This window comes from Megalops cyprinoides, chromosome 2, assembly GCF_013368585.1.
Source record: "Megalops cyprinoides isolate fMegCyp1 chromosome 2, fMegCyp1.pri, whole genome shotgun sequence".
Classification (NCBI taxonomy): domain Eukaryota; kingdom Metazoa; phylum Chordata; class Actinopteri; order Elopiformes; family Megalopidae; genus Megalops; species Megalops cyprinoides.
In genome coordinates this window covers 5844964-5859190 of record NC_050584.1, presented here as the reverse complement: position 1 = coordinate 5859190, position 14227 = coordinate 5844964, and the positions used below count along the sequence as shown (strand labels likewise).

The following is a 14227-nucleotide window of genomic DNA, read 5'->3' as shown; positions in this document are numbered from 1 at the left end:
TCCAGGAGGAAAAACGTACATTGTTAGTGTTAGCATAAACTTTCGGCATATGGCCAAAATTTTTCCACAATTCAATGTGACAGTTCTTCAGTCATTTCAGTTCTTCAACCATTTCAAAATCCAGATGTGGGACAAAATGTGATTGTTGTACCTTGAGTACCAAAGAACCAAACCATTGGCCCCCCCGGTGAGGAACAATCTCTTCATCTCTGTGGTCGTAGCTTGCTACCTACACCCAGGGCTAATAACTATAAAGCCTGTTAGATATGAACTGATATGGGGTGTCCTGCCACAGCTCAACTGCCTGTGAACTGCTGGGGTTGCACTACACTGTCAAGTTCCCATTTCCAAAGCACTTGCCTTTATCCAAAGCAGAGTCCACTGCAAGAGCAGAAAGTAGTGTGTCCAAAGCAAAGCCCTTCCCATTGCTCTCTCTGTGGCAGTGTTAGCCATTTGCCTGATCTGTGCACAACACACAACAGGCAATTCATCCAACTGGTTTATTCATCTGATTCATACCTGCACAAAAATAAATACACCACGTAATTATTATTGCAATCACTGTACCCGGCTGACGTATATGCGATGCTAAGACAATGAATGGATCAGTGAAGGCTTCTGTGAGGTCAGAACAGCACAGTGAGAGTGTGCTGTGAGGTCAGAAAGGCTAAGTGAGTGTTAACTGTGAGGTCAGAATGGCTCATTGAGAGAATACTGTGAGGTCAGCAAGGATCAGTGAGAGTGTACTATGAAGTCAGAATGGCACAGTGAGGGTGTACTATGTGGTCAGAATGGCTCAGTGAATAGAGATGTCACTCACTTCTGCAAGCGCTTTCTGATCTCCTTAATCTGCTCGTTCTTTTTGGTGAGGATCTCCTTCATGTTTCGGTAGGCGGCAGTTTGCTGAAACTTCTTCTCCAGTTCCTCAAGGAAGACACACCCACAAATACAGCTATCAGACCTGCACTGTTTAACATCGAGCCCAGGTCCAAGTATGAACCTAATGTTTTGAGCAAGTGTTAGTCAACAAAAATGGCAGGGGCTAGGAAGTGGTGGTGTGGGCAAGTGGGGCGGGGCAGGGCGGGGCATACCTTCTCAGCCAGTGATAGTTGCTCCTGCACCCGCAGCAGGTCATGCTTGGCAGTGACTAGGTTCTCCTGCAGGTCCTTCTGGGATGCTGTGCTGGCGCTCAGGGACTTCTGAAAGTCAGCCTTCAGCGCTGCCACTGTGTCCTCCAGGCTACTGATCTCCTGGGAGGGCAGGACCAGCTGGGGGAGAGGGGAAAAAACAGGAGTGAACAAGAGAGAAAAGAGAAAAAAAGAAGTTTCTGAGAGACAGAGAGAGAGAGAAAGAGAGAAAGGAGAGGGAAGTGGGCACCAAACAGAAAGAGAGAAAGACCAGAGCAGTAGTATGGAGTAGCTAGGAGATGGTAGGCTTGGAATAACTGCTCTTAAAACCCACCTGTTGAAGTGGGTGGCAAAAATGTAAATCTTAAACAAAACACAGATACAAATAAGTGATAGAAACAAATAAGTGATATCACTTAATCATACATGGATATAACTGTAATATTGTTCATAGGGAAGACAAGCAATAGGCTACATGGTCTTATTTGACCGTTACCATATAAAGCCCACTTTCTAATACATGGTGACATGCTACCCCCCACCCCACACCCCACCTCTCCCCAAATCCTACTAAGATCTTGGCCAGTCCTAAATGGCACAGTAATCTCTACTCTATCAATCACAACTACATTCATATTCTTTAAACACAGTCTCTAAAGCTGTGGCCTAAGCAGCTATGCATGTTTATCATAGATACATACTGATACATTTCCATGACAGCAAACAAAATAAAAAAGAAAATTAAGTACAATCAAGCAATTTAACAAACAAGCATGGTTTCATTCAAGCATTTTAAAGTTAATATTTTATTTTCTTTTTATTATTTTTATGCAGCGAAAAAACTTGTAGACTGATAATGAGTGAAATGACACAAAAATACAGTATAAGTAATACACTACTTAAATAGTGGTCACATCAAATGTATCCATTAATCTTCAGCTTCCATGCAACAATCACTGCATGTATTGCACTTTCATACTGTACAATATATGCACAAAATAACATTTGAAAATTTACTATGTATATATTAATAACAAGAAACATTTTTGACATGTCCAAAATACATTCCTGCCTTCATATAAACATATATTACTTGTTTTGTGAAGAGAGGGTCAACTGTATGTGTGCATCTGCACTTCAGCACTGACCTGTACTTAACCCTGCAAAATCACCATATAAGCGGTTGGAAATTTGGCACATATGTCATTCATTTATAATAACACATAAAATATAACAGATGACTTTTAGTTCATTTCTAGACTCCTTTAGACATGTTATCCCCTGTACACCTGCCCCAATACCTGCTGGTCTCCTTGAATCTTCTGTAAGTCCTTCAAAGCCTTCTCCACCTTGGATTTCTCATCTAATGCACTTGTAGCCTGAAAAACAATGAGTCCATTATTGCATAGCATAAATGCAGTAAAGTGTGCAATCAAACCTCATCCAAAGTGCAGCAGCATGACTTGTCTACAGTCTACAAAAAGTTACTCCCCTCCTCATCTCACTTCACTGGCTTCCTGTTATCGCTGGCATCAAATTCAAAACCTTGGTGCTGGCATACAGGACAGTGAATGGGACAGCCCCTTCATACCTATGACCCCTCTTCAAACCCCATGTTCCTTCAAGATCGCTGCGCTCTGCATCTACAGGGCAACTGCATGAAGACCTACCTCTTCAGTCCGAATCTCGGTTCCACTTCTATCCCCACACCCTGACACCTGCTACTTCTTGCATTTGATGTTAATTTTATGGGTAATGACCTAATGACCTAAATGTAATGAGTAGTACTATGATGTATCATGAATTTGTGTTCTAGGGACTTTTGTATCATAGTATACTTGGCTTTTATCATAGTGCACAAGTTAACTTGTGGTAGGGCTTGAATAGTCTTATGCTCACACTCACTGGTCTGGAGTGTTGTTAGCCTGGTTTGACACTGTTGCTCGTTTGAATTGAATGGACGCACTTATGTTCTATTGTGATGGAAGTTGCTCTGGATAAGAGTGTCCACTAAATGCATGTAATGATACTCTTGACTGAGGTGTAAGGGTTATTGCCACTAATTTTATTTCCCAGCCCATTTTTGCCAAAACACTTGGATAAACTGTGTTTGCCCTATGAAGGCTCTGAAACAGTTCAGGTGAGTAAAAGTTGTCCATGTAAACAACATGACCCTTCTCCAGCAGTCCAGCATTTCTTAGATTGGTAATAGCTGAATGGCCTACGCCCACAGCCCTATCAAACCGATAGGCTCCTCCAGAATAGACGTCCCACAGGTACGTGTAGTTGGTTTTCACATCAGCTAGGACAAAGTTTTTCATTCCAAAATGATGGTGCTTCGTCAGAATGTACTGCCTTAAAAAATTCTTCCGCAATAGGAAACCATAAATTCATCTATCGTGAGATTTTTCCATGGGTGGTACTCACGTTTGAAGCACTCTGGCCATTGATTACGTATGCGTGGCCTCGGCAATATCGGAGGGCAGCCAAAGCAGGATTGATATTCTTTAATTATTTTTTATATACTAGATATGTACGGCCTTGGAGATAAAAGTGTACAGCCAAGGCGGGGTAATTGTTTTTATAATTAAACAGGTGTGAGCTTGGCAACAATCGTGTACAGAAAAGGCCAAATATGGAATGAGAATGACGCCAGAATGAAAGACAATGGTGTACAGAAAATGTGTTATGAAACTGAAGGAGGGGGTAAGAGCATAAAAGAAAGATGTATTTTGGGGATTTTCAGACCGCTTGGGGGGATTGCTTGGGGTTATGACTGATGACGCTACTGCTCCGCGCGGACCAGCCCGGTTTACTGTATGTGATTTGTGCACATATACAATAAACCAACAGCATCAGACTCTGAAGATTATTTTCTGTACTTATTATATAACATTGTTCAATTCAGAATTGTTACAGCACAAGTGTGGAGGGAGCCACCAGTCTATTCGGCCCAGACTGGAAGGGGTTTTCCCACCACGGACTGACTGTCTGAACTCCAATAATCGGCCATTTTCGGCTTTTTCAGAAGTCCTAAACTAATCTACATAGCAAGAAAAACTCGCACCTCTGCCACATCTGTGGGCTTCCATTCCCTCAGGCGAGCGTTCAGTGCTAGCTCAAGAGCTCGCACAGCCTCAACATACCTGTTGTCCCCCTCCTCTTCTTCAAAACCAAAAAACTCCTCCTCACTGTCACTGTCCCAACTAAAAAACTCGCCATTCTCTCGCTCTGTGATCACCGATAACACACTACAATAATAATGATGACGAAACTGGCTTTTATAGGACCGGATATGCAAATTAGGCAAACATCAACAACCACACAGATCATCTTTGTTGATTCTGCTGACTCGGTTCCTTGTAGTGATATCCTATTCCTACAGACCTGTGTTACTTATGTAAAGTTGACGGAGTAATGTAGCTAGCTAACTTATTCATTTTTGTACAAGTAAATGACAATCAGTTTTTTTCAGCAATGTCAATCGGTCAGCCCCATATACAGTAATGTCTGCGTATGTCAAAGAATTTGAGGTTAGACATTTAATAAACTTGTATAGCTAGCTAGCTAGCTGCTTTGCGTTCGGTTCGCTTTGCTTTCGCTTTACGTTCGGTTAAAACCCACCTTAACGGTATCCACGTAAGAAGCTACGCTCCTAATTTTTAAGTTTGTCGATAATTACATATATTTAGTTGATAACTGATATACACTGTGATATAATTATTGGCACAAATTATTGATTCATCAGTTCATTTCATTACAACAGTATAACTGTATTTTGATTGGATAAAATGACATTTTTCGTTGCTGATGCATTTCTGTCGGAGTCGCCCTTGGCACTCTAGAACGTTCATTGTTTTGGCGACGTTAGTCAACAACGGCACTGAGTGGGTTGAATGTATTTCTGATTTAGATGCAAGGATGAGAATGCATAATGACATGGAGACTTCTGTGAACAATTACCTGTGATTCTAATGTCCGGAGTCTGGCTTTAAGTCTGTCGTTTTCCTCTTGCAGTCTGGCAATCTCCTGCAAGTGCAAGATGAGTTCAGTAACTGCATAGTAATGTATAACATGCGTCCTTCACAGTTAAACATACGTGCTCGCCTGCAGGCCTCAGATGTTTTCAGCAGCGAAGGCATTTCAAACCACTAACAGTCTACGGGAGGGACTTACGGTTGCGGTATGGTTTTATGTTTGTGCACTTTTCAATATCTTCAGTTATTGAAGGTGGTTGATGGGTTTTATGATGAAAAATATTTTGTTGATTAGAAGGACTTAAAAACAAGTCCGAAATCACAGGAATTAGCATTACCAACCTGCTGCTATTTTCTCAATCTGTTTGCATAACAGAGTAGCAATTTACCAAAGAGGGGTAAATCTACATTTCCATAGGTTTCCTCCAATCAGGTTCATATCAACACACGTGACTGCTCTAGTTGCAAAGTTGTTATCAAAAGTTCAAGGTAACCTGAGGTTTGTTTAGAAAATGACAGGTCATTAAACCATGAAACAAAACAAACCTCTCGTACACAACACCACCCACGCAACCACCAGAGTAAACCACCAAGATCAGATGACTGCTTTTTTTTCTAAGCAGAAGACCATGCACATAAAGACATCAGACATACAATGATGTAAACGATATCTTTATAATGTTATAAAAGCTAACATAATGTTTTAACATATGTAAAACAATGTCACATAAAAAACATAAATTATTCCCACTTCAATAAATAATACAGCAAAATTACAATTCATGTGTAAAAAGATGGTATATATGCAACTAGCAATCTTTTATATAAAGCATTAACATGTTGAACATGTTTTGACAGTTAAAAACATATTCCTTCATATTCTACATTCAGACACATTGGTATTACTATGTTCTATGGGTAATCCTCTTATACTTCTTATATACAGTTATGTTGTCCTTCCAGTACATTGCCTCCCAACAGCTGTAACACAATACATGCCTATGGTATTAATTGTCTCTCTAGAACAGATTTGTAAAAATGAGCACATTTAAAAAAAAAGAGAAACCAAATGGAAACAACCATCTCCAGTGAAAAAACTGTGTGGCTGGTGGTTATGTCTTCTGGATTGCAAGCATGCATTTTCAAAAGGAATGGTGGACACAGAGTCAATTCTCACCTTGTTGAGCAGCTCAGACACCCCTCCTTCATTCAGGGGGGCTAACTTAGGCTTGTTGGACTCCTGGACTGCCTGAAAAGAGGAGACAAAAGAAACCATATAGTGTAGCATAGTGGTTAAGGAGCAGGACTCGTAACCGAAAGGTTGCCGGTTCGATCCCCGCTAGGACACTGCTGCTGTACCAAGGTAAGGTACTTAACCCACAACTGCCTCAGTAAATATCCAGCTGTATAAATGGATAACATTGTAAAAAGCTGTAACCTATGTAAGTCGCTTTGGATAAAAGCGTCTGCCAAATGAATAACAGAAAAGAAAAGAAACCACTGGGGCACATGAACAGAGAAAATAGGCCAGCCACTGGAGAACTTAAACAGGGGCTTCAAGAGACATGGCAAACCTGCAACAAAGATCTTACAGAGCACAATGGTTCTATGTTTGCAAGGTAATGGCTGTATTTTAAATGCATTTTTAAAGGACAGGTTTCCTTCTCAAGCACCTTGTGTTCTAGCAGCTTCTCGCATTTGCAAACCTTGCATAAAATTTCCCTTTCGCTACCTGAAGCAAGCAGGCTACCAGGAAATAGAGCAGACATATAACTTAGCTTTAAAATGTGGTTTAAAATGTGAGATCCATTTCTTTCATGTGCAATGGGTGACGGAGAGGTGACGGCAGAAGGCGAGTGTTAACAGCCACTCACCGAATGGAACAGTAACACCCCTCCGATGTGAACACTGCAGCAGAATGTAACCTGGGTGAGGTGTGGAGCACCTTATGACTTATGATTAAAAACAATTCTAATTTCAGCCTGCAGTTCTTTATTATAGTCTCCTCACTGCAGAGGTCTGTCTGTACTGTGTGTACTGCATGTGCATTGTCATTTTTTTGCTGTCACACACTTTTTCCAACTATTTTACAGTTGGAAATATTTTGAATAACCATTGCTGCATACATATAGCATAACTGAACAATTGGTACACCCCCCCACCAAGTAACATTTCCTAAATGTTACTGAGAGACTCTTCGAATGTGAAGGCATTATAGAAATCATGTGTGAGTGAGTGTTACTTGGAGGGTCTTCTTCACACACCTTCTTCCCCGTGGTTTTGAACTCAGCTTTTTCAAACTCAGCAACTTGCTCCAAAAGCTCCCTGGATCAACAGATAGAAAGACATAAGCCGTGTGAGAGAGAGAGAGAGACAGAGAGAGAGACAGGTAGGGAGTGAGTTCTTAGAACATGGGTGCCATGCTTCAAATGAGGCACACAGTGTACACCTATTTAGAGACTCTACAGCTATCAGTCGGACTCAGCATGTCTTGGGCAGGTCCCTGCAATGCACTGCACTGGGCATATGGAAGCACTTAAATGAAAACAGCACTGTGTGGCTGCACAGAGAAAAAACTTTCAATTTTCATGGGTGGATACAGCAATCATTATCACAAATCACTGCAGAATTTGCAGTTCAGACTATAGGAGGCTGTCAATGAATGGTTTGTTCTTTCCATAGAGTTCAGCTTCTCCTATTAACCTCCATCACACCACCTGCCAGACAGAGCACTAGTTTCTGTAGGTCTAGCCAGAAATGGGTTGCATACAAAGAATATCCGAGGAAAAACTTTTCCTCTTCAAAAACTTTCTGTTGCTCGGCAAAACACGTCACATTCTGACTTGTTCATTCCAATCTTGGGCTCCTCTCAAGTCACACAGTTGGGTTCCCTGAAAGGTGAGTTACAGATTACCATCATGTGGAGACTGACACAGGAGCACCAAGCAGTCCTATTCAAGCATGTCAGCATCTACGTGACCTCAGGGTCAAAAATAAACACACACCAAAACAGATAAGACATCTGTCTTGCCGCCTGAAATTTTAGAAGGGAAAAAAGCTATCAAAAATACACTGCTGTTTAGCACTTTTAACGGTTATCTGCGTGAAGCCTCCTCCTTCACGCTTACATGTGGTTTGAGGAGGCTGCCGTGTGCACACACGTGGCGAGGGCGAGTCCTCTGTAACGTCTCCCCCCCCCCCCGCCAGGGCCACACAGGCCTGGGGGCTTCGCTCAAGATCAGTCAGAGAGGCCACGTTCTCAGAAACAAAGCCACCTGGAAAAAAAAAAAAAAAACAGGGAGGCAACCGCCTCAATACAAAATCTTTCAGTTAGTTTTTTTTTTCTTTTTTAAAGTTGTTATTTTTTTCTTTTTTTTTGTTTAGTGCCAAAAATAGGTCAGGGTGATTAAATTCATTAGTAGATGGAAACCCGTCACACTCCAATGGCGACAAAATCAAATGACACACCTGATGGTTCTGCTATACAAAGCACTAGCATCACTGTTTCTCATCTGCATGTCTTCAACAAGTCTAAGCAAATGGTAATACAGTATTGGATATTAGCCTTGGGACACATTCAGATATGCAAACTACAACTCAGAGATGCACATGATCTCTAGTGGCTCTGAGAGGCAATTCACAATTTCACAAAAATGTTCAAAAAGCCCTAAAATATTTCCAACTGCTCCAATGCATCCTGCCTGCTCTCTTTGCATTCCGTCCTAGAGTCTCAGCTCCTAAACATCATTATTAAGTATTAAAGGATGAGCCCCCACCACCACCGCTGCACCCACTCCCCCAAAATCTCATAAATCATTCCCACCTCTCTTTCCGCCCCATTACATTCACACCCCAAGGCTCAGAACTCAGCCTGAGCACACACACCCCCCCAAGGCTCTGAACTCAGCATGCTTACAATTACTGACTGAGGCTATCAATCTTGTCCCCCTGGGCAAGATCGTATGCTTCTTCAGTAGAAAGTTCAGATCCATCCCGAGGGAGGGGCTCCCAATGTGAGGGTGAAAGAATGCAGCACTTTTCACCACCTCTTCCATGAGGACCCCACTTTACGTTGGCCTAATGCTGGTTTAAGGTTACAACAGGATTCAGGCTCTATGTATGCTGTTTATTGTAAACAGGAGAGAAAGCCTGTGTATCCATGCAGGGTATCACAGACTGCAGGGACACATGGTGTGGATATTTCTATAACGATCCTTGTCATTCACTCAAAGCTGCATTTTCACAGAAATGCATTCTTTTGGGCTCTGTAACAAGCCATATCATGTTTTTCGTTCTCTTTTTACATCCAGTGTAGTGTGCTATGAAGATGTTTAAATTTGCCTTTGGCAACATTTATTTTGAAAAGGGCAAAAGTACAATATGAACATTTTCAATGTTGCCCCTGAGACATAACTTATGAAGCAATGCTGCACATTCTGGGTACCTCTTTGTTGTAGCTTGCAACACTTGAGGGGCATTTTTGGCAGCTGGGCCTGCAAACCCAGGGAGACAGTGAAAGTTTTCTTTCACTTATTTGACAAGCATTGGTTTGTGTCAAGTTTCTGCAGAAGGAGATGAGAACTCAGACTGGTCACTGAGTGGCTGGCAGAACCCTGGGGTTTAGAGGCACCAAATCATGCAGTTTTTCCAGACAACAGACAATGGTATTTTCCCACTGGTCTCAAAGTCAACCCTTGTCTTGGGAATTACGTAGCCTACGTGTGCTTATCTGGGCTGGTCTGTATGATACAGCTTACACCTTTTACATTATCCATTTATACAGTTAGCTATTTGCTGAGCTCAACACCTTGCTCAAGGTTACAACATCAGTAAACCACATGGATGTTAATCCTGGTCGCAGTGAAACCAGAAATGGTTCCCCACGGCCCCAACTAGCTCATTCAGCAAGGCACTCACTTTAAGCGCTGGCTGAACCCTATGTCTTGGATTCAAAACCGGCATCTGGTATAACAACGTGACTGCGTACCGCCGGTGACAGACTGGGTAGTCAGCCACTGCATCGTCTCAGTGTACTCAAGCACTCTGCGGTCCCTCAGACACCTGCGAGTTGCTTGGATGACAGCAGCAGAGTATCCTCCAATGAGCACCCACTCCGCTGTGGTGTGCTACGTGACTTGTAGTGTGAAAAACAGCTGCCAAAAACAGTTGGCTGTCTGTGAATGCATCAGAGCATTATATTTGTCTCGCTTCAGTGCTCCTGCACTGAGAGGTTGCAATGGGGACATGAGCCTAATGTGCAATTGCCAATTCCAAAGCAAGGTTGCACAAAAGCGAAAAAAGCATAAAAAAATAAATGGTGCAATATATGGCTATATACCCAAACACAATCTAATCATTTTTCTTTACCAGCATAAAAAGATTCTGCTGTCATTTTTGTCCTTACTCTTTCTCATGTTTATGTATATGCAACAGTGTGTACATAAAAGAACAAACTCATGGCAGAGACCCACAGGAAAGTCAGTCTGGCTGAGACACAGCAAGTTCCAGTGTGTTTCAAACAGCGTGGACCGTTCGTGCCCCACAACACGTCGAGCAGCAGGACGTTCTCATGGGAACACGCAGCTCAGCTCTGAGTTGTTTGTCCCACAGAAACCCTATCTCTCACAGCAGGTGGAAGTGGCTTCGCCTGTGATGTTGTTGATACTCCTGAGACTCAGGGTCACCTCAGTGAGCTGGGACGGTGTGCCACTGCTGCACAGGTGCCAACCTAAGCATGAACCAGACAGACAGACACACACACACACTATATGTGTGCGTACCACTTTGATCTCTTGATATTACTGCAGGTTGTTTCCTGATTACTACTAACCCCTCAGTGACTCCTTACAGGAGGTAAACATCCGCCTGGTTTATGGCACTGAAGGTAGATTGAGGTAGAACCATTACACTGTTTGCCTGCTGGTTTTTGATACATTTATATTGATAACCAAGTTCAACAAACCTGTATGAGGAGTTTGCCACTCATCCACCAGGAAGAATCAATACAGACTGCAAATGTTGTCAGCAAATGCAGACATACTGTAGACCGGTTTCAGAACAAGGATAATGTTGTCAGCGGGTATATGAAATTGCTCACTGGACAGCTCATTTTAGTCTTACCTAAAAGGTCATAGCAGGAGGCAGAAATGTACTTCATTTTACTTCCTTGAAACCATTACATTCTGCTACCAACACCCCAATTTATTTCAGCAGAGCCTTCCACTCTCCCTATCCGCTACTGCCCCCAAGTGTCACAGCTCCCACTGCATTCCAGCGTAGGCCGCGCTGCACCCAGGAGCCTCCGTTGCTGTTGCCCTGCCCTCACCTGTTCTCCAGCTCCGAGATGTCCGTCTGCAGCTTGAGGTAGAACTTCTCGGCCTGAGAGAAGAGCTGACGCAGGAGTAGCACGTTGGTGTGGGCCGTGTTGATGAGCTCCGTCTCCACCTCCCCGTGAACCACCACCCGCAGCCCGTCCAGCATCTCCGTCACCTCATCCACGGTGAAGGTCTCCTCCACCAGCCTGTGAAGAAAGACAAGAGACAGTGCTCTGCGAGATGCCCTGGGGAAAGTCTTTTTTCATCTGTCTTTCACCAGCGTTAAACCACAGGGTGGGGGGTGGGGGGGGGGGGGGGGGTAGGTGAGCATACAGTAAGCATTAGGCTGATATTTCTGACTGTGTGCCTCTTGAACCTTCATGAGACAATGGTTGATTTTGTGGGTCAAAGTCTCTTCCGTATGCACATTGCTATTAAATAGGACTACTGTACTTTTTGTGTTTGCATTGCTGACATTAATTGTAATATTAGAGGTTGAGATTCTTGTGAAAATGACAATGTGAAACTTCATCATAAATAAGCGCACACATGCATGCAAACATAGACACACAAACTTTGTCAGCATGAGGGCTCACCTGCTGTCTTTAAGGTCCTGGAAGCAGGAGTCAATGGTCTTCAGCCTTAGGACTCTCTTTGAGCGGGCAAAGCGCATGTAGTTGATCACCTCGTTCTGGTGGTGCTCATTGAAACCAAATTCAGCCTGAAGTGAAGAAGAAAAGGAAGAAGAAAAAGTCAGGCATTTTCTTGACGCAGGCCTGCCAGTTTAGAAGTGTCGGGAGAGGTTCTGCCGAATGTTCAAAGCAGCTGTGCAAAACTTCATCAGCAGAGGGCGCTGTTTTATTGTCACAGAACATCACATATTCACCTATCGACAAAAACGTGTGCCGTGCCAGAGACTGTGGAAAACAATTATCGGTCTTACAGGCAACTACTTTGTGCTTTCAAGATAAATGCCTCGATATCCGTGGTCAATACACATTGCCCCAAAGGAACAAGAAACCTAAGTGGTAATACGAGTAGCTATGTAGTACTATCTATACAACTTGATTAGTATCTATACTACCTGATTTTGCAGTTTTTTCACAAACCACGCCGTGTTCTGTGACGTGCAGAAGTTAGCTACGTGCATGCTGTATATCAACATTAATGCAAACGCGACGAATGATTTCCTCCCCAATCTATTTCGCCACGTATAAAATAATTCCATAGCTAGCTAACCATTTAAACATCTATTAGGCAGTCTTATGTCAGTCTGTAAGGGCAATCAACGCAGATGTACCGAGGTAGTTACTTAACCTACTATAAATTCACAGACAAATAAGATCATTTTCTCGAGGGCTGGGGGAGGGGAGTAGCATTTGGGAACAATAAGGCGATTAGCTCATTAACGTTAGCTACCAACGATATATTAGCTATGGTGTAAAAATAAGCGTTATCTGGGACTTTGGCTAGCTAGCTTCCCTACCTGTCGATTCTCCATGTACCTCACCCAACCCTTCATGTTTATCTTACGCTGAGGAGTTAGACAGCCTAATTGTAACTACCTAATTAATGGTTAGCTACCTAGTTAGCTTATTTGGAGATGTGATGACATGGATAACAAGCTACTTATGTGGTCTAGCTAGTTTTGGAAACGTCTAACCACAGCATAAGGTTAAGGCGAGCTTCACGACAAAATACAATCAGGACGAGACATGACAAATGTGCCACAAAAGGTCTGTTATTAGCTAACTAATAACGTTATGTCGTTTCGACTTAACGTTCATACTGCAGAAACACGACCCACATTAGCTTGCAGAGTTAAGTTACTTAGTCAAGCTAGCTAGATAGCTTGCTGGCCAGACGGTCTTTCTGGGGCCTGACCACCCCCGGAGGTCTTGCAAACTGTTTTTAAGTGCCAACCAGCAGACAAATATATTACAAAACTGTAATAACGCACTAATTTTTACGTTACGTGTAGAGCGCAAAACGTGTAACTAGTTTATGTAGTTTATCATGACATGCGGAAAAATCATTTCTAGCTAGCCTTCAATTTAGGTTAGGTAGCTACTCGGATATCAAGTTGCTAGCCAAATAAGGTGCTGAACAGAAAAGTTTTTTTTTTATTTTGCATTTTTCCCCCCGAGTCAACCCTGCACGTCCACGTTAGCTCACTTAGTTAACTAACGATATACAATAGACTATCTTAAAGTTTTAACGTTAGTTAAATAACTGTGTTTATTGTGTAGCTAACGGTAGCCAGGTCTTATTCTCATTTAGAGCTAGGCCATTTCATCGGCTCACAGTGCCATGGTAGTGTAGTGAACCGCCTATATCTCTTTGAGAGCATTTACAAAAGTGACACTCATTTTCCCTTTCCGAACTGGCAAGTGTCTCAGCTAACCTTACAGTAGCCAGCTACGTCAGCGAACATATACTTACCATTCTACACAGACTGCTTAGACTGATACACAAACTCAAAATTGGTTATGTTGCCAAGATGTCGTTTTCCACCCAACACAGATAAATCAACACGATCGGGCAATGGAAAAAATAATCCAGTTTTCAAAGTTTTAATTTTGATGTGTGTTCGTCCCTGTATAAACCCAGTTTTCTAGTGTGTAGCTGTGGTGTCATTGCGATGGTAACCGGCTGCTACGCAACGGATGTTGACGTGAGCGTGTACGGCAAGCCGAAAGGTTCATAATATATCAAACTCGTTGGATTAAATAATGACAAGTGAGTGGCAGAGCCATGTAGAGAGTCTACATGGCCCTGGTGAGTGGCTGCCAACATTTGACGCGCCATA

At 42.7% G+C, this 14227-nt stretch overlaps 1 protein-coding gene across 1 annotated transcript; it reads right to left on the bottom strand.

Moving 5' to 3' along the window:
• Window positions 1-187: 187 nt before the first annotated feature.
• LOC118773519 (leucine zipper transcription factor-like protein 1) lies at window positions 188-14029 on the bottom strand. The gene is made up of 10 exons (XM_036522497.1): window positions 13861-14029; window positions 12015-12139; window positions 11430-11624; window positions 7369-7429; window positions 6282-6353; window positions 5091-5156; window positions 2429-2506; window positions 1092-1268; window positions 821-924; window positions 188-519 (listed from the first exon to the last, which is right to left on the bottom strand). The coding sequence occupies exons 1-10, from the start codon at window positions 13861-13863 to the stop codon at window positions 501-503; spliced, it is 900 nt and encodes a 299-aa protein (XP_036378390.1). The 5' UTR covers window positions 13864-14029; the 3' UTR covers window positions 188-500.
• Window positions 14030-14227: the final 198 nt, after the last annotated feature.